The 22,154-nt window shown below is 42.4% G+C and overlaps 1 protein-coding gene across 6 annotated transcripts in view; it reads left to right on the top strand.

The window, feature by feature from the left end:
* The window catches only part of EFCAB11 (EF-hand calcium binding domain 11), a 164,458-nt gene that overhangs the window by 75,531 nt on the left and 66,773 nt on the right, over positions 1–22,154 (top strand). The window contains exon 6 of one of the 6 annotated variants that reach the window (XM_035262158.3): positions 11,351–22,148. The exons of the other annotated variants lie outside the window; for them this stretch is intronic. Within the exon in view, the coding sequence (XP_035118049.1) occupies positions 11,351–11,354 (4 nt within the window). The 3' untranslated portion in view covers positions 11,355–22,148. Of the gene's footprint in view, positions 1–11,350; positions 22,149–22,154 lie in introns of those variants that run through there. 6 annotated transcript variants of the gene reach the window in all.

Below are 22,154 nucleotides of genomic sequence, written 5' to 3'. Positions count from 1 at the left end.
CCTACAGTTCCAGCTACTTAGTAGGCTGAGGCAGGAGAATCACTTAAACCCAGGAGGCATAGGTTGCAGTGAGCCAAGATCACTGCACTCCAGCCTGGATGACAGAGGGAGACTCTGACTCAAAAAACTTCTTTTAAAATTTTTTAAAAAAAGATCCTCGTTTCTTAAACCCAAGGTTCTTCTGTGATGCAGCCTTTTGCACATGCAGGCATCCCTCTGGGCCCAGCTGCATCAGCCCAGAGAATTTGGGGCAAGGACCGACACAAACGTGCTGATGCTCTTGCTGCTTGCTGGGCCCGGAGTAATGAAGTCCTTTGTTTCTGACCCAGTTGTCCTGGGTCTTCTGCCAGCATCTGTGAGCCTGTGGCATGTGGCAGCTACCAAGAAGACTACATCTTCAGATCCTTCACAGTTTTTAATAGTTTTTTTCAACAAGGAAAGGATGCTGCCAGAGACATGGCTTTCTGGAGGAAGGATGAGGAAATCATGCTCCTTAACAGGACTTGAGGGAAGTGTATAGGAATTAGTAGTGAATGTGTCGATGGAACCGTATGGTCAGCCAGGCAGTCATGATCTGCTTCATTTTTTTTTTTTTTGAGACAGAGTTTCGCTCTTGTTATCCAGGCTGGAGTGCAATGGTGCAATCTCGGCTCACCGCAACCTCCGCCTCCTGGGCTCAGGCAATTCTCCTGCCTCAGCCTCCTGAGTAGCTGGGATTACAGGCACACGCCACCATGCCCAGCTAATTTTTTGTATTTTTAGTAGAGACGGGGTTTCACCATGTTGACCTGGATGGTCTCCATCTCTTGACCTTGTGATCCACCCGCCTCGGCCTCCTAAAGTGCTGGGATTACAGGCGTGAGCCACCGCGCCCGGCCCGATTTGCTTCATTACCTGTTTAGAAAGGGGAGTTGGGGACTGGGTGCGGTGGCTCACACCTGTAATCCTAGCACTTTGAGAGGCTAAGGCAGGTGGATTCTAGGTACCTGCTGAGCTCAGGAATTCGAGACTAGCCTGGGCAACACGATGAAATCCCATCTCTACTAAAATATAAAAAATTAGCTGGGCATGGCAGCATGTGCCTGTAATCCCAGCTACTCAGGAGACTGAGGCAGGAGAATTGGTAGAACCCAGGAGGTGGAGGTTGCAGTGAGCTGAGATCGTGCCACTGCATTCCTACCTGGGCGACAGAGCTAGACCCTTAAAAAAAAAAAAGGATTTGGGGAGGGTCTTGCAGTGGATTCACAGATAAGTGTCTAGAAAGCGTCCGGGTTGTTGCCACCTCTCTTCCAGGTAGGAAGACTTCCTCACCGACCAGGTGGTCAGCCCCAGGAAACAACTGTACAGAGGTGGTCAGCCCCATTGAAACAACTGTACAGAGATTCATCCTGGGTTGGCAGAAGGCTCTGTCCTCTTTCGGACAACAGTTATATAGACGAAAATCAGAGAATCACTAGAAGTTTGTCTTGGGAGATGGGTTGTGGGGCGTGTCATGCTTGTTGGGGAAGAATGGTGACAGCTGAGCCATGTCAGCCCAGTCTCTCCTGCACTCTACCAATTTCAGACCCATGTGGACATAAAGGTCTCAAAGATTTTCGCAGGGTTTAACCAAACTAAAAAATAGACATTTCAAGATCCACATTTGGAAGAAAAATATTTTGAAAAGCAAGAGAATGAGAAATGAAAAGTTCAGGAAAGTGATGACTTAAGAAGATGTGGCACAGGGCTCAGATCAAGAACGAACGCAGAGGCAGCTGTGGTAATCTTGTTAATTTTCTAGTTCTGACGTTGGGGGTGAGTGCACAAGATTTGCTTTTGTTATACTTCATGATACACCTATTTGCCACCTATGTTCTTTTGTATGTATTAACTGTTACATAATATATTTTCTGTGATCAGCTTAGGGAAATTTATAATTGGAATTGTTGAATTGCCGTGGGTCATATAACATCTGTTAGATTCTTATATGGCTTTAGTAGGGTAGAGGATAGTGTCTTTCCGTAAAAGTCCTGTAATATCAAACAAGAATGTCCAACAGGAAAATGGTGTATCTATCTACCTTCCCAGGAGAAATACTGGAGATGTTCAAGGTTTTACCTTTCTTAGATGGTATATATGTCATGAAATTATTGCAGATGAAGTGCTCTGGTATTTTCCTAATCTAAGATTAATTTAAAATTATTTTAGCTTAATGTCTAATTCTAGATACAGTTAATTTTTATCAGTTCTGAAACCAGATGCTAAACTGCTGTGTTTATAATGCTGAGGGTGCATTACCTGGGAATTGGAGACATTTGGGAAGGTATTATATGTACTCTGCCAACGCCACTTTTAATAAATGGAGAAGCCATCCCCTTTCTAAGTCTGCCTTCCATGTGGTAAAAAGAAAGAAGGATTCTTCAAGCCTTTCTCAGGTAGCAAAACTCTAAGGAGAACCGTGTGCTTTTTGTGTCCCCTGAGAATGACTGCAGCTCCTTGCTGACAGCTTAGCCTAAAACAAGGCCTCTGGGAACTCACCAGCCCTCATCACACTTGGGAAGAGAGCTTGATCTGTGGTCTAGCTGTTGTTGGGAGTTAGGACACTAGATTCTTTGTGAGGTCTCTTAGGATCTTGTCATCATAAATAATACTCTCTAAAGGTTTTTATCACCTACTGTGGACCAAGTGCTTTCTGTGCTCTGCTCTTTTTACTCTTCATGGCAATCCCGGGTAGCTATTATCACCATCCCCATCTTGTGCTGAGGCAGCAGGGACCTAGAATGAGGTAAAATAACTTTTTGTAACCTCTTAGCCAGCATGCAAACTCGGCTCTGTGGATTCTATAACTCATGCTTTTGACAGTGGAAATCCTTGTCATTTAATCCTTTAATTCCGGCAACATCGCATGAGTACACAGAATTTGTTAACCTCATGGAAGTGAGAATGTCTTGCAGTCGTGATCAGATGTTATGTAATAAGGACACGTGAGTTAAGCTCTGTGACCTCCAGGCAGGAGGAGCCCTCAATACATTAGAGATTGCTGAGATTTGCTTACCCCTTTTTAAAATGAATTCCATACTGCTACTTTTCAGCAAAACTGTATCATTGAAACCAAGATGGTTAATATTTTCTAATAAGCTGGATTTAACATTTTTAAAGTATGAGGGGAAGGGAACAGGTACATTAGGGATATTTTTATTTTTGTTTTTGTTTTTTTGAGACGGGGTCTCACCGTCACCCAGGCTGGACTGCAGTGGTGTGAACATGGATCACTGCAGCCTTGAACTCCTCAGCCCAAGTGATCTTCCTGCCTCGGCCTCCCAAGTAGCTGGGAACACAGGCGTGTACTAACACATCCAGCTAATTTTCTTAAAAATTGCAAAATATTTTGCAAACCTACTTTGTTATAGAAACAAATATGCACACACTAGGTCTTATCCTAGTATATTCAAGAAATTTTTTTTTGGTAGAGATGAGGTATCACTATGTTACTTAGGCTGATCTCAAACTCCTAGGCTCAAGTGATTCTTCGCAGCCTCCCAAAGTGCTGGAATTACAGATGTGAGCTATATTTCTTTTTCCTTTTTTCTTTTTCTTTGAGATAGAGTTTTGCTCTTGTTGCCCAGACTGGAGTGTAAAGACGTGATCTTGGCTCACTACTGCAACCTCTGCTTCCCAGGTTCAAGCGATTCTCCTGTCTCAGCCTCCTGAGTAGCTGGGATTACAGGCATGTGCTACCATGCCTGGCTAATTTTGTATTTTTAGTAGAGACAGGATTTCTCCATGTTGGTAAGGCTGGTCTCGAACTCCCAGCCTCAGCCTCCCAAAGTGCTGGGATTACAGGCATGAACCACTGCGCCTGGCGTATTTCTTTAATACATAGGATGAGACCTAGTGTGCGCATATTTGTTTATGTAAGAAAGCAGTTTTGCATAGTATTTTGGTGTTTGTTATGCTCACGAAAGGTATGTCATTTTCCTTTTGAATTTGTAATTGGTCCCTATGAGGGAAGTTACAGTACTTAAAGTGAAATGGGCTTCAAAGGTGGAATATGAAGTGTCTTTATCCTTAGCTTGCTGATTTGTCTTTATTCAGCTACAGAAAATATCAATACTTTAATTTGGCATACTTAAGGAACTACAGTGTAAAGGTAGCCAGAGCTGGCCTCCCTCAGGTCCAGAGGCTGGCCACATCCCTAAAGACAGGTATTCACTCGGTGCTCCAGAGACCCGGGACCCCCCAGTTGCAGTCTTTTCAGGAGAGCGTTTTACAGTTTCTCTGCTTAACCCTATGGGGTATTCTATCTTGGTGTATTCTTGTAAATGCCTTAATTTGATGGAATTGGATACAAAATTGGCATATCTTTTAATAGGAATGTTTGTGTCTTTATAAACTCTTTATGAGGACCACGTAGTCCTGTACATAATAGTGGTTTAAGTACACATAACTTGAAGTGCAAGTCACTCCAACTTACAAACCATATCATAGCAAGAAAAACCTTTATTTTATTTAGCTTAATCCTACTGGTCTTGCCAGTGTCTCTTCAGGGACCATATTCACTTGACTTGATGATGAGATTGCACACTGTAAATTTATTGGGTAAATGGGTGTTTATTGCACAGTTATTATGGGCTTAGTTCAAGGTTTTTCCCTGTGGAAGAGACAAAGGAAGTATAGCCCCCAATTAAGAATGGGTTGATTTCAAAATGATTGGGAAGCTGAATCTGGAACCTGGAATGTAGCACCGAACAATGTAATGAATGGCACTTAATTTTCCAGGTTAGCCCATGAGGCATCATCAATTCCTAGTGTGGTTCATCCATACCCTGATGTCTAAGGCTTCTATTAGGGTTGAGATACAAAAGAAAAGCAGGGGAAACTTTCTTCTGTTGGGAAAAGCAGCAAGGGGGGAAGGACTTAGAGTGCCTACATAAATTGGTTATGAGAAACACATAAACAAGGAATAACAAATTGCGGAAGGCTGCAGCAGGCCTCTGAGGAGGAAGGCTTCCTCATGCCTCATGTTCCACTGCACGGTGACCTAGGCTCTGTCACCATAAACATTGTGCTCAAGGACATAAAACCCCTTCTTAGCATTATGACATAGCCAGACTTGTAGGCTCCTTGTAAGGCCTGCATTCCATCAGCTGCACATAGATAATTGGCTAAAGATAACCACATGTTCTGGTTCTGTGAAACTCTGAAACCACCACTGTTATCAGTCCTTAGAATGACACACCAGTTCTGGCTCACTGATTCACTTCTGGCTCACTAATTTACTCCACCATCACGTCACCCACTCCCCACCATTACTCTACCCCTACCCTGTAGATAAAAGTGATTGTAATCAATAGTGTGGATGATCAGAGCCAAGGGCCTTCACTGCCTCCTCCAGAGTAATAAGTGATGGCCCCCTGGTCCCACTGTCTCTCTTAATCTGTCTTTTTCTCATGCCTTGTTGCCACCAAACTCAGGGTACCCATGGGTAATGTAGGGCTGGCTCCCTACATTCCAGTGCCTAATGTGGGGCTCATGGATCCCTACATTCTGGCACCCAGTGTGTGGGGCCCATGGATCCCTACACTTCTGCCTTTCTGGATAAGCTCACCCCTTCTTCAGTGCCTTTCTGCTGGGGTTCCCAGTGTCCTCCAGAGGCACCAGCTGCTTCCTCCCTGCCCAACCCAGCAAAACTCTCCTTTCCTCTGTGTAGCAGATCTCAGTTAGATGTTAGCATGTAAGTATTGTGATTTAACTAATTCATACTAACATGTGCATAACTGGTAATTTCCTTAGTCTTCCCAGAGGCATTTGCATTATTAAAACAAAATACTTATTAAATGCATATTAAGTCAAGCAAGGGTAAATTATTTAGGACACAGGATAAAGTAAAATAAAAGATTAAGACCATGCAGGGGCAGTTGTGTTGGGGCTGTAGGATCACCCTGGAGGCAGAACAGCCCTAGGAAGACCTTGTTCCCTGGGGCTGGCTCTCCAAAGCCCACCCTACTTCTCATCACTTCTTCCCTTGTACTGTTTTTAAACTTGTGGGTTCTGTGTTAACATGATGATGGCAGCCCCGGAAGCTCCATTCGTTGAGGTGAGGTTTGGGGAGGACCAGGGATTGGCTGAGGTCATCCATGACTGATTTTAGGTTTGAGTTATGTATACACCAGATAGTGATAAACATAGGAACTGCCTATATAAGGCAGGATCACTGACTAACGAACAAGACAAAGGTATAGCACTAGTAGTGACCAGAAATCATAGAATCATTCAGCAATTCAGATCCTATTTGTTAGTGGTGAAGCAGGATACCTGGTTCCTGGCTTCATACTCGGTTTATAGTCGAGTCGGGTAAATAGATCTAAAGTAAATAATTACACTAAAAACAAGATCGGGCCAGGTGCGGTGGCTCATGTCTGTAATCCCAGCACTTTGAGAGGCCGAAGCGGATAGATCACTTGAGGTCAGGAGTTCAAGACCAACCTGGCCAACATGGCGAAATCCTCATCTCCACTAAAAATACAAAAATTAGCTGGGCTTGGCAGCTACTCATGAGGCTGAGGTTGCAGTGGGCCAGGATTGTGCCACTCCAGCCTGGGCAACAGAGTGAGACTGTGTCTCAAAAAAAATAAAAATTAAAAAATTGATAAATAAAACATTTTTAAAAATGAGATTGTTACACATTTCTCTACCGGCTGTGGGAGAAAAGCAAAGAACATCATGAATGATTATAGCCCGGGACCTGATTGAGCTGGGTGGCTTCTCTGAGGGAGACACTTTCAGCCTAGACAAGATCAAGGCTGGGTCAGCTAAGCGACAAGGGTGTGGGCCCAGGGCATGGGAGAGCATTTCAGGCAAGATATGTGGTGTGCAAGGCCCTGGGGAGGAAACATTCTCAGTGCCTTTGAGAAGTTTTTGGTGAGTCTTGAAGAGGGAGAACCTGTAGGTGCCTGAGTGGGGTCTTGGAGAGGCTGGGAGGCAGTTTTGTCCCACAGGCTTCGAAGGCCACGTTGTTGGGGCAGAACCTGAAAGGTGTGAGGTCTGACTTTAGGAATTTTAAAGAGGGAAGCCACAGGTTCTACAGTGTGGCCCTGACCATGTGTACAATTGGGACTTGGAGAAGGGAATCTATGACTGGTGAGTGCGGTTGAGATCTGAAGGGAGCAGAAGGGGCGGTTGCCACACAGCGTCGTTTTGGGGTTCCCAGAAGGGCCCCTGCCCAAAAATGTCTTTCCAGCCATCCCTAACAGTGTCTAAAACCCTATCATTGAACTTCACGTCCTTTAAAACATGGGTCCTCTGACAGCCAAGCAGGATCAGACAAAATTGCTGCATAATATTAAAAAATTTTGTCAGGCCAGGTGCGGTGACTCATGCCTGTAATCCCAGCAGTTTGGAAGGCTAAGGCAGGGCAGATTGTTTGAGCTCAGGAGTTTGAGACCAGCCTGGGCAACATGGCAAAAGCCTATCTCAGGCCGGACACTGTGGCTCACACCTGTAATCCCAACACTTTGGGAGTCTGAGGCAGGCAGATCATTTGAGGTCAAGAGTTCGAGACCAGCTTGGCCAACATGGTGAAATCCCATCTCTACTTTAAAAAAAATACAAAATTTAGCTGGCCATGGTGGTGGGCACCTGTAATCCCATCTACTTGGGAGTCTGAGGCAGGAGAATCACATGAACCTGGGAGCTGGAGGCCACAGAGAGCCAACATTGCTCCACTGCACTCCAGGCTGGGTGACAGAGCAAGAATCCATCTCAAAAAAAAAAAAAAAAAAAGCCAGACATGGTGGCATATGTCTGTTGTCTCAGCTACTCTGGAAGCCAAGATGGGAGGATCACTTGAGCTTGGGAGGTTGAGGCTGCAATGAGCTGTGATTGTGCCACTGTACTCCAGCTTGGGCATTGGACCCTATCTCAAAAATAAAAATAAAATTTTTTTAGACCTCCAGCCATCCTTTTCAAATAAAGTATCTCTCCTCTCCCTAGCATCTCTTCCATCTTCAGATGCCCAGGACTCATATGTCAGCTTCTAAATCAACACCTGATTTCAAGGGAGGCTCTGTCAGATGCGACTTATATGAACTTTATGATGCAATTTTCAATCAGTCTGTTGCCTTCTCCCAGGATATAACATGTGGCTGATTGTAACTCCAGCTGCTTATTGTGATAAAAGGAATTTGTTGACTCTCCCAACAGAGCCATGTAGAAGTGGGATTGGCTGGGTATAATTTGATTGGTCCCTGGCTGCAGGTCTCTGGTGCTCTTTCAGCCTGCCCCCTGTCAGTTGTGATCTTGGAATGACTCCCCCCAAGGATGCTGCATGGACTGGAGCAGCTCCCGCCTCATACCCGTAGCCTCACCAACCTGAGCTGGAAGTGCTGTTCTACTCAGGACGGCCACAAGCCCTTGGCTTCTCTCTAAGGTTGTGGGATACCCCTCAGCCAATTATTAGGGCCAGGAGTATCTAATTATCTGAGAACTAGCCACTGGCAGCATCCTGCTGATTGACAGAGCATAATCTCTGGAGCTGTGGGTAGGATCCTTGCCTCCCAAATCACAGGGACCCTGGAGACCAAGAATGGGCACAAGGTCGAGTCAGCTCTAGGGAAGCACCAAACAACACTGACAGCATAGGGGTATTTGTAATGTAAGCCTTATGTCTGTTGAATAATAAACAAATGTGGCTAGACACTGTGGCTCATGCCTGTAATCCCAGCACTTTGGGAGGCCAAGGCAGGCAGATCACTGGAGGCCAGGAGTTCGAGACCAGCCTGGGCAGTATGGAAAAACCCTGTCTCTACCAAAAAAACAAAAACAAAAATTATCTGGGCATGTTGATGTGCACCTATAGTCCCAGCTACTACTTGGGAGGCTGAGGTGGGAGGATCAATTGAGTCCAGGACGTCAAGGCTACAGTGAGCCATAATTGCACCACTGTACTCCAGCCTGAGTAACAGAATGAGACTCCATCTGAGAAAAAAGAAAGGAAGGAAAGGGAAGGGAAGGGAAAGTAAAGGAAAAAGGAACGAAAAGGGAAAAGGAGAAAGAAAGAAACTTGGGCATCAGCAAACAGATGGGAGAGGAATTGTTTTTAGGGCAGACTGTCGGGCCATCCAACAGTTCCTGAAGCTTGTGCTTCCTGTACTAGTCTTGCCCATGACACTCACTCATATAATCACTAATTTGTTAGTATGGCTTGGTTATGCAGTTATTTTTGCCTCTGATATACTGTGCATTTGAGCTTGGTAGTCTAGGACATTTAAAATAGGCTAAGTGTGTGGGTGTTGGGGATGGATTTCAATAAAGATGTAGATTCTATTTGTTTAGAACAATTATGCATTATTTAGAACTAGTTATTTAAAAATTAAATAGTGTTCCTCTTTGGTTATACTAGAATAATTTTATAAACAAGCTTGAGAGAAGTGAAAGAAGATGCATTTAAGGGTTATTGGTTAAAAGTTTGGTGATCTTTTGTTCTCTGTCTTACCTAAGTTTAAAGAGTTTAAAAAATTCATAATACGTGAATTTTCAGTTTTAAAAATGTTGGAATTTTTTTTAGCTTTTACTTAAGTAGTACAGGGTGTATTGAATTCTTCAGAAATACTTCAAAATCAGGCAAAATGTGTAGCATTTCCAATTTTTTATTCTAGGTCTTTTTTTCTCGAGCAACTGTATTCATTAATATTCACAGATATATGAACATAAAATGAGCATTTGCGTCCCCATCAGCAAACATTTATTATATGCAAGGTGCATCCCCATTGCTGTGGATACAGAGAACTAGAAGGCACACTTCCTTTCTTCAGGGAACAGCATGTGATCTCTTTGGGAAGAAAAGCAAATACATGGAAAATAAAAAGTAGCAGTTCATTCACTGCCTAGTGGCAGCAGACAAACCAACAGTGAGTTCAGGAAAGGGGGACCAGTTGCTGGGGTGAGAGGAGAACACCTGCAGAGGATGGGAGAGGCTCAGATGTTGGCAAGGAAGGGGAAAACATCCCAGGTGGTCAAACAAGTTTGCTTTTGCAATTGCATTTCATTTGATTTTTCTTGAAATTATAGAGTATGTTGCATAATTCCAAGGTTTCCTTTATTGTGTAATATTTCCTGTAGACTTGTTATGAGTTGGTCATATAGATCACTTCTGACCGCTTGTGTATTGTCCAAAGTTTCTGTAATGATTTCCTATTATTTCAGAATTGTTTTATAATGATATAATGTAATTCTAAATTTCTTTTGTAATGTTGAAACTATTCTATTATAATTAAGGTATTAGGAAAGTATCAGTAATTGCATAACTTCGGAAATATTGGGACAACTTCTTATTTAGCTAAATAGTTTTAAGTTGTTACATCTACATCAAACTTATCCAACCCGCATCTTTGGTGACCAGGACAGCCTCGAGTGTGGCCCAACATAGATTTGTAAACTTTTTAAAAGCATGATGAGATTTTTTTAAAGCTCATCAGCTATTGTTAGTGTGTTTTCTGTGTGGCCCAAGACAATTCTTCTTCCAGTATTACTCAGGGAAGCCAAAAGATTGTTCTACACAGTGATGATTTTGCAGCATCTTAGTATGTTCAGAACTATTACTCGCTGTTGTCTTTTAGCCTGACCCATTCGGACGTGAGAATTTCAGAAAACTGAATCCAACTCTCATCAAGTTGGCAGAGTTCTTAGCTGGCTTTCTTTAACATTGGGTTGTTGGATTATTCTTAGTTTAATAAATTTAGGATTAAACCTAAAATTTTCCATTTCATATGATTTCTTCCCTTTCAGTTATTTCCTGTCCTTTACTCTTCATTTTTTTTTCCCCCACCAAACCTGTGAACTCCCCTAGTTGGCTGTAAATTCCTTTTAGACAGAGATTATTAGCTCCCTGGAGCTTTGGATGGTGCTTGGCACATAGAAGATGCACATTAAATGCTCAGTAAATGTATGGAAACATTTTATATATAAGTAGAAAGAGAATGCAGAGGAAATTAGATGTAAGTGCTTAGGTATAATTTTAATTTTACATATAATTTTGAACAATATCTTTTTATAGCAGCTTCCTGCTAGTTTTACCTAGCCCAGAGCTAACTTTGTCTTACCTTCTCCAGGAGGTAAGATTTAGAAACCTACTAAAGTGCTCTCGGACATCAGTTATTTTGTAAGACAGACTTGTTATCTATGATACATTAACATGTTTGATGATGTGAATGCTCAAATTTTCTAAGATTGTTTGTTCCTCTTCTGCGTAATTAAGTTCTTTTCAGAACAACTTGTGTATTGTAATTCCATGAGTGTGTTTCAGACTAGTCAACACAACTCAAATTTCATCATGATTACTAGCTTTTCAAAGTCATCCTTCATTTCCCACCAGGTAGCTTCCTGTCAGAATTCATTTCCCATTTGGAAAATATCTCTCTGACCCACAGTTTTCTGGACACAATTCATCCTTCACATGTGTGAGACTGCCCATTGTCATCAATCCTCAGCTCCTCAGATGCCAAAAAACTCCTCTATATTCAGAGGGATAAAATCTATCAAAAGTGTTGGAGGCAAGAAAGCTAACAAAAATGTTTAAAATATTTTGTTCCAGTGATTTTTCTAATTAAAAAATGCTCTTAATATCTGTTTCTGTTATTACTATTGAAGAAATTAAAGTAATAACTGTTACAGTTGAAACAGGATGTGCGTTCTATTTTCTTTCCATCTTTATGTAATTAAAAGTGAAGTTTGGCAGAGCTGCAATATAATTCAATTCAATTTAGCAAACATTTATGGAGACCCTTCTGCTGGTCGTGCAATACCATGGTTTCTGTAATAACTGGCTTTTAGTTGCAGCAAGTGTGAGAGAGTGTGATCCAGATGTGACTGCTGAGGAAACTAAAATTCACTGTGGGAGGAGATAAGGTCAGGAAAGATTCATCCAAAAAGGAATTTCATGTCGAATTTTGGACAAAGAATTAAATTTGGTTTGTGACTTAGTCTGTTTTTTGTTACTATACCTGAGACTTGGGAATTTATAAAGAAAAGAAATTTATTTCTTACAGTTCTAGAGGCTGGGTAGTCCAAGAACATGGCACCAGCATCTGGGGAGGACCATCTTGCTGCATCATAACATGGCAGAAAGCATCACATGGAGAGATGGCAAGAGTGTGTATGTCAGCTCAGGTCTCTCTTCCTCTTTTTATAAAGCCACCAGCCCTCTCATGGAGTCCCCACCCTGATGACCTTATGTAATCCTAATTACCTCCCAAAGACCCCCATTTCCAGTCAGTTTATGAATTTGGGGATTCAGTTTCTAACACATGAAATTTAGGGGACACAAACCACAGCAACTTGCAAAAGGGAATGACATTGCAGGTAAGGGCCGTTGGGATTGGGTTCAGCAGGGCATGTACTGATTCTTGGGCAAGGAAGGGACATGATGAGAAAGGTCTTCATCTGTTTGCAGGCTGCAGTAGATACCAGAGAACTAAGTAACTGAGCAAGGCTTACTTGATAAGGTCTTATTTCTAGGGTAAGAAGGAGGTAGACATGTGAGGGCAAAGTCAAATCTTAGAAAGGGAAGGTCAAATCGTAACACAGAATCAGGTAGCCTCAGTAGCTTATTGGATATTGGGAAGCAATGTGAAGAGAATTGTCAAGGTTAGTTCCAAGGACAGAGAGCCTAGGTGAGTAGGGAATCATGATGTCTTATTAGTATAAATGGATGATTAGAAACAGAATTGTAATAGGCAGAAGCTTTAGAGGATAGCCGTGGTTAGGAGGAAAAGCCAGAAAAGCAATGTCAAAGGAGAACTGGGAACTTAGTTTCATGGAAACAAAGAGAAGACAGTGTTTTAAGATGACAAGAACAGAAAAGTTAAGAAATGAGAGGTCTGAGTTTGATTTTGTTTAGGAGAAGAACAAAATGTTGACTTTTAAGTAACTTCAGAAAAGTTGTGGAAGTGGGTACCAGATGGCAAAGACCCTGAAAAGGGAGAAGAGTTTGTGTTACTGGGGAGACTGTAAAACGAGATCCTTCAAGTAATAAACCCCTTTGAAGGAAATTCACTCCTTAACTGACTAGCGTTATGTTACAAAATGCCAGTATATTATTAATACCTGGAGATGTAAAGTGTACCTGTTTTCACATTGTAACCCAGAAACATTATTTTTACAAACCATTTGGAAATAATAGTTTGATATTCTTTGATTCCACTCTTTTAGAATTTCACTTATCCCTCTCCAAGATTTATTTCTGGGTCATTGATTCAGATTCCAAAACTAGTATTTTCTATAAGCTTATTTTATGCCTAGCAGAGTTTAAATTCAAAACCATTTCTAACAGTAGCAACTGAAATAGCTTCAAAGACATTTTTCACGTCTACCTTACCTTTTCTTGGTTGATTATATCTTTTTGAAAGCACTCAGATTGAAAGCATGTGAGGTGGTATGCCTATAGTAACAACACAGGCTTTTTAGAATAGTTGGGAAATAATCTTCGGCTTTGTTCTGGTTCCTGAGACATCTTTTTTTTTTTTTTTAATATGAAGTTTTCGCTCTTGTCACCCAGGCTGGAGTGCAATGGTGTGATCTCGGCACACTGCGACCTCCACCTTCTTGGTTCAAGAGATTCTCCTGCCTCAGCTTCCCAAGTAGCTGGGATTACAGGTGCCTGCCACCACATTTTTGTATTTTTAGTAGAGACGGAGTTTCACCATGTTGGCCAGGCTGGTCTCAAACTCCTGACCTCAGGTGATCCACCCACTTTGGCCTCCCAAAGTGCTGGGATTATAGGCGTGAGCCGCCATGCCCAGCCCTGTAAGACATCTTTTAGTCGTAAGAGGAGCCAATAAAGGAAAAAGTATGTCAGTACTAGAGTCATAGGGCCTAGGGTCTCTTCTCTCCTTTGTGGCATGACTGTGAGGAGGTCAACATCTAGAGTTTCTCAGCAATGAAATGAGAAGACGGTATCCGAGGGCCAGTTTGGTCTCGTTCAAGTAAGCAAGCTCAGAGTGCATGGCTATACTATGTATTCCGTCTTTCACTGATCAAGCCTGCTGCATGGTGTGACTCCACATTTGCAGACATGATCAGGGTGTTCCTCATGTGCTCTCCTCTCCCTGTATCCTCTGCCTATGATGGAACAGCCTTACCTCCCCTTCATGTGCCCGACTCTCTTACCCTTCTAACCTCAGGTTACCTGCTTTTTGGCATACAGTGGCGTCCCTGGCACCTAGCACCTCCGGCACAGCTCAGGTGCTCCATAAATATTTGATGACGGAGTGAATGGACTGTGTTGTATTATTGTCCACTCTGGTGGTTCTCCACACTGACTGAGCATCAGAAACAGAGATCTCCAGGCCCCACCCCACTGCCTTTGGCATTTGAGTTTCGAGAAATGGACCTATGCATTCCTATTGTAAAATCCCCCCACAGGTCGTGCTTGTGTGAGAAACACTAGTCTACTCTCTACGAGTTCCTTGAAGATGCAGACTGTAGTTTCTGTCATTTCATTCCCATTCTAATTCTGGCAGAAATTAGATATACAAGAAATATTTGTGAATAAGAGAATTTAACTCTAGAGAAAAGTAATAAATAATAAATGAGAGGAAAATGCCCTTTCTTCTGTTTGCAGATATAACACGTTGGACCTTTAAAGACTAATTCACATTACCCATACCAAGTTATATTTTTAAATAAGTGAAATTATGTAAGTACCCAAACCACCAGATCTGATAAAATTCAGAACTCATTGTTATCTAATAATTTTGGCTAGGACTACTCTACTTTATTTGCCTGATTTTTACAGTTTTGTGATATTTGCTTTCATTATTACTGCCTTACCATAGGTCTTATTTTAAATTTTTTTTTTTTTTTTTTGAGACAGAGTCTCATTCTGTTGCCAGGCTGGAGTGCAGTGGCACAATCTCAGCTCACTGCAATCTCCGCCTCTTGGGTTGAAGCGATTCTTCTGCCTCAGCCTCCCAAGTAGCTGGGACTACAGGCATGCACCACCACACCTGGCTAATTTTTGTATGTTTAGTAGAGACGGGGTTTCAACATGTTGACCAGTCTGGTCTCGGTCTCCTGACCTCATGATCCACCCACTCTGGCCTCTCAAAATGCTGGGATCACAGGGGTGAGCCACTGTGCCCGGCCTAAATTGTTTCTTAATAAGTTACAACCCATCACTCTTTTGAGTCACAGAATTCTAGTATTTTAAACTACGGTTTCTTTCTTTGGGCGGAGGGATGTGAAGTGTTTAAGAAAGGATAACTAGCGGGAACTTTTGGTGTTGTCTCACCACCCACACTTGTGTATATCGTATTTCTGTGCTTCAGTGAAAGTGATTATGATAATTGTTTTTTAACTGAGAAAACTATGCTATCCTGAATACAAAAACCTCATCACAGGCCAGGTGCAGTGGCTCAAGTGGGAGGCCAAGGTGGGCAGATTGCTTGAGGCCAGAAGTTGGAGATCAACCTGGGCAACATAGGGAGACCCTGCCTCTACACACAGACACACAAAAAGTTAGCTGGGTGTGGTGGTACACACCTATAGTCCCAGCTACCTGGGAGGCTGGGGTGGGAGGATTACCTGAGCCCAGGAGGTGGAGACTGCAGTGAGCCATGATCACGCCACTATTCTCCAGCCTGGGGGACAGAATGAGACCTTGTCTAAAAACAAAACAGAAAACTCTTCATCATGAATAGCCCATTGGCCTGTTGACCTGCATTTTAATTATCTGTGGTGAGTAACACATTTCCCTGAAACTCAGCTAATTAAAACAATAAACATATAGTATCTTTACAGTATCAGGAATCTGGGAGTGGCTTTGCTTGGTAGTCCTAGTTCATGTCCTCTCATGAAGTTACAGTCAAGGCATTGATCATCTGAAGGCTTTCAAGGTGGCTCAGATGCCTGGCAAGTTAGTGCCGTCTGCAGGAGGTGCAGTTTCTCACCACATGGCCCTGTCATCAGGGCAGCTTGAGTGTCTTCACCACATGGCAAGAGAGCCGGGGGAAGCCCCAGTGCCCACACTTAGGGGGAAGGCTGTCAGGCTCCACTCTTGAAGGGAGGAACACCAAAGCATTTGTGGACATAGTTTAAAACTGCCACAGCCTGTCCCATTAGATTCTGTTTGCTACCTTGGATGCTTCGTTGAGGGTTTGAAAGCATCTGTGATGCAAGTTATTTATTTAGTTTCTTCTCCACAAGTACAAGCTGGGTATCAGAATTTCTGGTTTCCACTTTATTATTTCTAGGGTCTACTTCCTTTTTATTCTCTTGTATAAGATAATGAGATACAGTAGTAAAAAAATCATGAAGTCTTAGAATAAAAAGATACCATTTTCTCTCTGCATACCAGACTACAAACTTTCCTGTCTGCACTATAATTCAGAACTTAGAGTTTCTGAGAAGGCTTCTTATTGAAGGTGGGAAGAAATGTAAGAAAGCTGTCCGGCTTCTAGATGAACTGATGAGTGCCAGTTGCACAGCATTCACATAGGATTAGAGGAGCAGATGCCAGGGATTATAGACGTTCAGAGAAGGCATCTTACAATTACACAGGAGCTTCTTCAAAAATGGAACCAATGACCAGCAAGCATTTTATTGGTGATTTTTTTTTTTCCAAGATGGAGTCTTGCTCTGTCACTGGGCCTGGAGGGCAGTGGCATGATCTCGGCTCACTGCAACCTCTGCCTCCCGGGTTCAAGCAATTCTCTGCCTCAGCCTCCCAAGTAGCTGGGATTAAAGGCACTAGCCACCACGCTCAGCAAATTTTTGTATTTTTGGTAGAGATGGGGTTTAACCATCTTGGCCAGGCTGGTCTTGAACTCCTGACCTTGTGATCCACCCATCTTTGTCTCCCAAAGTGCTGAGATTACAGGGGTGAGCCACTGCACTGGTGATTTTTTTATATGAACTTTCAGGAAGAAATAAGAAAGACCAGGTCAGAAGCCCAAATAGGGGTTTAAAAAAAATCAACCCAAAGGCATTTATCAAGTGAGCCAGGCATCAGGCATCGGGAACAGTGTTTTTACATAATTATCTCTTTCAAGTAAGTTCTCTTTCAATTCCACCCTCCAACCAGTCTTTCCTCCTTCGTGCATCATGATTATACCACTCTTTAGTCTGTATCTGTTTTTCACTGGACTGGGTGGGAGTGCCTAAAGGGCAAAGCTGTGAAATGCATCTTTGCATCCAGATGAGCAAGGCCCTTAGTTGATTTTTATTGTTTGTTGTTGAATTTAATAAGCCTATAAGTAAATACCATTATCTTCTTTTTCTCTGTAAGAAAGATAACACTCAGAGGATTGGGAAACTTGACTGCAGCCCATAGTAAGTGGCAGAGTTTGAGATTCAAAGCCAGGTCTGTATTTTCTGCTTCACTTCAGATGCTCTCAGGAGAACTCCAGGAGGGAACTGTGTTGGGAGCCCCAAGTAGTATCCTTGCAGTTCTCAGCTAGGAGAAATGACTTAGGAGGCACTTCTGTGTTTGCCCAGAATGAATCACTGTATTTTAAGAGACTGCCAAAAGGAAACGGTCTGCTGATTGGATCAAAGGGTCTGGAAAGTGAGCCGGCTTTTGCAAACCGGCATATCTGATAAACGTTAATATCTAAAATTTACGAAGAACTCATACAACTCAATAGTAGAAAAACAAATAGCCCAATTTAAAAATGGGCATAGGTCCTAAATGGACATTTCTTCAAAGAAGACATAAAAATGGCCAACAGGTATATGAAAAGGTGCCGAGTATCACTAATCATTGGGGAAATGCAAATCAAAATCACTGTGAGATGCCACCTCATACCTGTTAGGATGGCTATTATCAAAAAGCGAAAGATAACAAATATTTGCAGAGGTGTGGAGGTAAGGGAATCTAGTAGACTGTTGGGAATGTACTTTGCTACAGCCATTATGGAAATCAGTATGGAGATTTCTAAAGAAATTCAAATAGTCAGGGCACAGTGACTCACACCTATCATCCCAGCACTATGGGAAGTCAAAGAGGGCAGACTGCTTGAGCTCAGGAGTTTAAGATCAGCCTGAGCAACATGGTGAAACTCTGTCTCTATAGAAAAATTACAAAAATTAAGCAGGTGCAGTGGCGCGTGCCTGCAGTCCCTGTTATTTGGGGGACTAAGGCAGGATGATCGCTCAAACCGGGGAGGCGGGGGTTGCAGTGAGCCGAGATTGCGCCGCTGCACTCCAGCCTGGGTGACAAAGCAAGACTTTGTCTCAAAAAAAAAAAAAAAAAAAGAGACAGAAATTAAAAATAGAACTGCCATGTGACTCAGGAATTCCTCTTCTGGGAATATACCCAAAGGAAATAAAATCACCACTTTGTAAAGATATCTGCTGATTATTGCAGCATTATTCACAATAGCCAACATATAGAAACAACTTGAGTGTCCATTGCTGGACAAATGGATAAAGAAAGTGGACAATGGAATATTATTCAGCCTTAAAAGTGATCCTGCAAGTTGTCACCACATGGATGAACCTGGAGGGCTTTCTACTAGGTGACATAAGCCAGACACAGAAAGCCGAGTATTGCATGATCTCACTTATTGGTGGAATCTAAAAAACAAACAAAAGCCCAGTTAAATATACAGAGAGAATAAAACAGTGGTTACCAGGGCTGTGGGGACATGATAAGAAATGGGGAGATACAGGTCAGAGGGGGCAAAGTAGTAGATGTATAGGATGAACAAGCCCAGGGGCCTCATGTACAACATGAGCACTACAGGTAATAAAGTTGTATTGTATTTGGGATTCATGCGAAATGAGTAGAGTTTAGATACTTTTGCCACAAAAACAAGAAAATGGGTGACTGTGCAATAGATAGTTGGGATATGTTAATTTGCTTCGCTATAGTAATCATTTTGCTATCAATATGTATCCCATAACATCATGTTGTACACCTTAAATATACATGGTACAGTGTTTTCACTTACTGTTTGTGACAGTCTCACTTTGTTGCCCAGGCTGGAGTGCAGAGGCACGATCATGGCTCACTGCAGCCTCAACTTCCCAGACTTAAGCAATCCTCCTACCTCAGCCTCCCGAGTAGCTGGGACTACAGGTACACACCACCCTGTCCAGCCAACTTGTATATTTTTTGTAGAGATGGGGTTTCACCATGTTGCCCAGGCTGGTCTTAGACTTCTGGGCTCAAGTGATTCTCCTGCCTCCGCCTCCCAAAGTGCTGGGATTTCAGGCATGAGCCACCATACCTGGCCTAACATTTATTTAAAGAAAAGAAAAGAAGCTGTCCTATTCAGGCTACAAAAGAATTTTTGGTATTACCCAATGTTCTTCACTCTGTAAGTGGGACACTAAAAATTCCTCATGCCTAAAGTGCTAAGGGAAAGTCCCCTTCTTTCTTTCTCGTTTTTCCAGAGATGGAAAACGACCTGCATGATGCAGGAATTGAACATGATATTTAGATAGGAAGTTGGAGCTGCATGATGCAGGAATTGAACATGGTATTTAGATAGGAAGTTGGAGCTCAGTAAATGAGGAGATTGTGTAACAAACCCCCAACCAAGCTACTGAGACTTCCTGATCTCTCTTAAGGGGCCCTATTGCAAGAGTCTAGGCCCTAAGCTAAGGTAGTGGTATAAGAGCAGGTGCATTCAAATGATATTTAATGTCTAAATCCACAGGATCATGGTGATAAGATGCACGGTGGAGGGACATGGAGAAGTTGAGGAGGCCTGGGAGCCTGCATGAATGGTGGCTTCATTCAGTAAGGCAGGGGACAGGGGAGGAGGAGCAGGTGTGGGGTTCGGCGGCAATAAGTATTTAAGGCATCCTTTGGACAATCAGGGAAGATATTTTATCAAGCAATGTGTATTGAGGTTAGATTGCTCCATGAAAGAGGAGTTGTTTCAGGACATCTGGGTGGCAGCTGGTTCGTAGGGATGTGTCTGATGATGTCCAGTTCATGGATTGCTGGTACTGAAAAGAGCCGACTGCTGCCGAGGTCTTTCTTGGCTGTGTGCAATTTTGTTGGGAATCTCTGCTACTGTTTTTATAGCTCAGTGTCCTGGATGAGGAGGGGAGCAATGGGCAGCCTCTTGCTGGTGGAGGTGGAGAGGAGCTACCACATTGCCCTGTAGGATGTGGGCCCCTCTGTCTGCCTAGCTCTCCCATGGGCCATTACATGGAACTTGCTTCTACTAATTATGATTTGGCAATCGTACATGCCTCTTTAAAAAAAAATATGTCTGTATCTGCTTTGAGATGTTATTTATTTATTTTTTTTTTGAGAGAGACAACCACAAATTCATGCTTTACCTTCTTGGGAGAAATACCTCTAGTAAAACTATAGCTTGGCTTTTTCCATATGAGTGTTGATACAGATGGTTGTAATGAGACCTCTCTAATTAAGCACTTGCTATCTGACTCTGAATCATTTTAGATGTGCTGGCGCTCTTGCTTTCTCTCTCTTTTTGATTCAAAGAGTTTTCCTGAGATGTAACACATTTAGCTGTTATTATAGTGTATAAACTTTCCATTTTTTCATTTGTAGCTTTTTCTCTTTTTTTGGGCTAATCTGAGAGCATAATTAAGATGTCTGACTTCGGTTCTTTCCTTACAAATATTGCCTAACTCTTCTGTCTTTAATTAACTGAAATCATTCCTATGTAAACAAATAACAGTTGCAGATTGCAACCTACATTCTTTTGTTGTGAGGATGTAAGTACACCCTTGTTTGTTAAATGACAGTCTTTTACAGAAATTAGATGTGACATATTTTGTCATTTTGTATGATGCCATAGAAAACAGAGGATCACTTCTGTGTTTTTATTCTTGGTATCCCTTTTATTTCATACTCATTTTAAGAGCCAGCATGACAGATGAAGTGAGGACTGGCTTTGGAGTCACACTGCCTTGAAGATCTCAGCCTTGCCACTTCCTGGTACTGTGACTTTGGATACATTGCTTAGGTACCTCTCTGTGCCTAGGCTTCTTGGTGCGTGAAAGGAGAATGGTGGTAACATTCACCTCACAGGATTATGGGCGTTAAGTGACATAATGCAGCTTACATCCTTAGCACAGTGCCTGGCACATAGTAGGTACTCATTAAATGCAAACAATATATGTTTTTATATAGTAGAAGAAGCTTTCTTAACCAATTCACTGGATTAAAGGAAGCTTCCAGAACCTATGCCGAGCAGTCCAATGGATGGCCATAACATGGTGAACTGTAACGAGCTTCTCTTTAGTACGCTCACACACTTCTACTCCAACTAGCTGAGATTATTTGCTGCCAACCCTGTTTATGTTATTTGCTGTTTGTGTTCATTCCCAAACCTATTTGTGCCGGTTGAACTTGTTATTGTAATTATGTAATTTAACTAAATATCAGGCAAACAGATAGAATATAGAAGTATGAAAAGAAAGCAGCTTTTTCCTGAAAATGAACTTCTAAGGCTTAACAAACTATTACTCACTAAGGTACCTATAGTAGTCAAATTTGTAGAGACAGAACGGAGAATGGTGGTGGCCAGGGTTTGGAGGGAAGGCAGGAATAGCAAGTTAGGGTTTAATGGGTATAGCGTTTCCATCTTCAAAGATGAGGAGAGTTCTGGAATGGGGACAGAGGACAGGAGATGAGGAGATAGTCCACTCACCACTGTGGTTGCACAACAAGGTGAATGGACTTAAAAATGGCTAAGGTGAGGCTGGGCACGGTGGCTCACACCTGTAATCCCAGCACTTGGGGAGGTCAAGGTGGGTGGATTATCTGAGGTCAAGAGTTTGAGACCAGCCTGACTAACACGGAGAAACCCCATCTCTACTAAAGATACAAAAAAAGTTAGCTGGACGTGGTAGTGCATGCTTGTAATCCCAGATACTCAGGAGTTTGAGGCAGGAGAGTCCCTTGAACCCGGGAGGCAGAGGTTGCAGTGAGCCGAGATCACACCATTGCACTCCAGCCTGGGCAACAAGAGTGAAACTCCATCTCCAAAAAAAGAAAAAAAAATGCTAAGGTGGTAAATTTTATGTTATGTATATTTTAATACAGTTAAAAGATTGAGGTGTGGGAGGAATAAAAAATCTAGAGAGAGTCCACATCTAGAGTGTTTCCCAGTAGTCGTTAAGTTTTCATGCTTTCAGGAAACCAAGATAGGAAACTTATTTTAAGTTTAAAATTAAACGCTTAAGTTATGTAT

The sequence above is a fragment of the Callithrix jacchus genome, chromosome 8 (genome assembly GCF_049354715.1).
Source record: "Callithrix jacchus isolate 240 chromosome 8, calJac240_pri, whole genome shotgun sequence".
NCBI classification, from domain to species: Eukaryota; Metazoa; Chordata; class Mammalia; order Primates; family Cebidae; genus Callithrix; species Callithrix jacchus.
The sequence above is the reverse complement of the archived record's forward strand: the minus strand, read 5'-3'. Positions and strand labels throughout refer to the sequence as shown.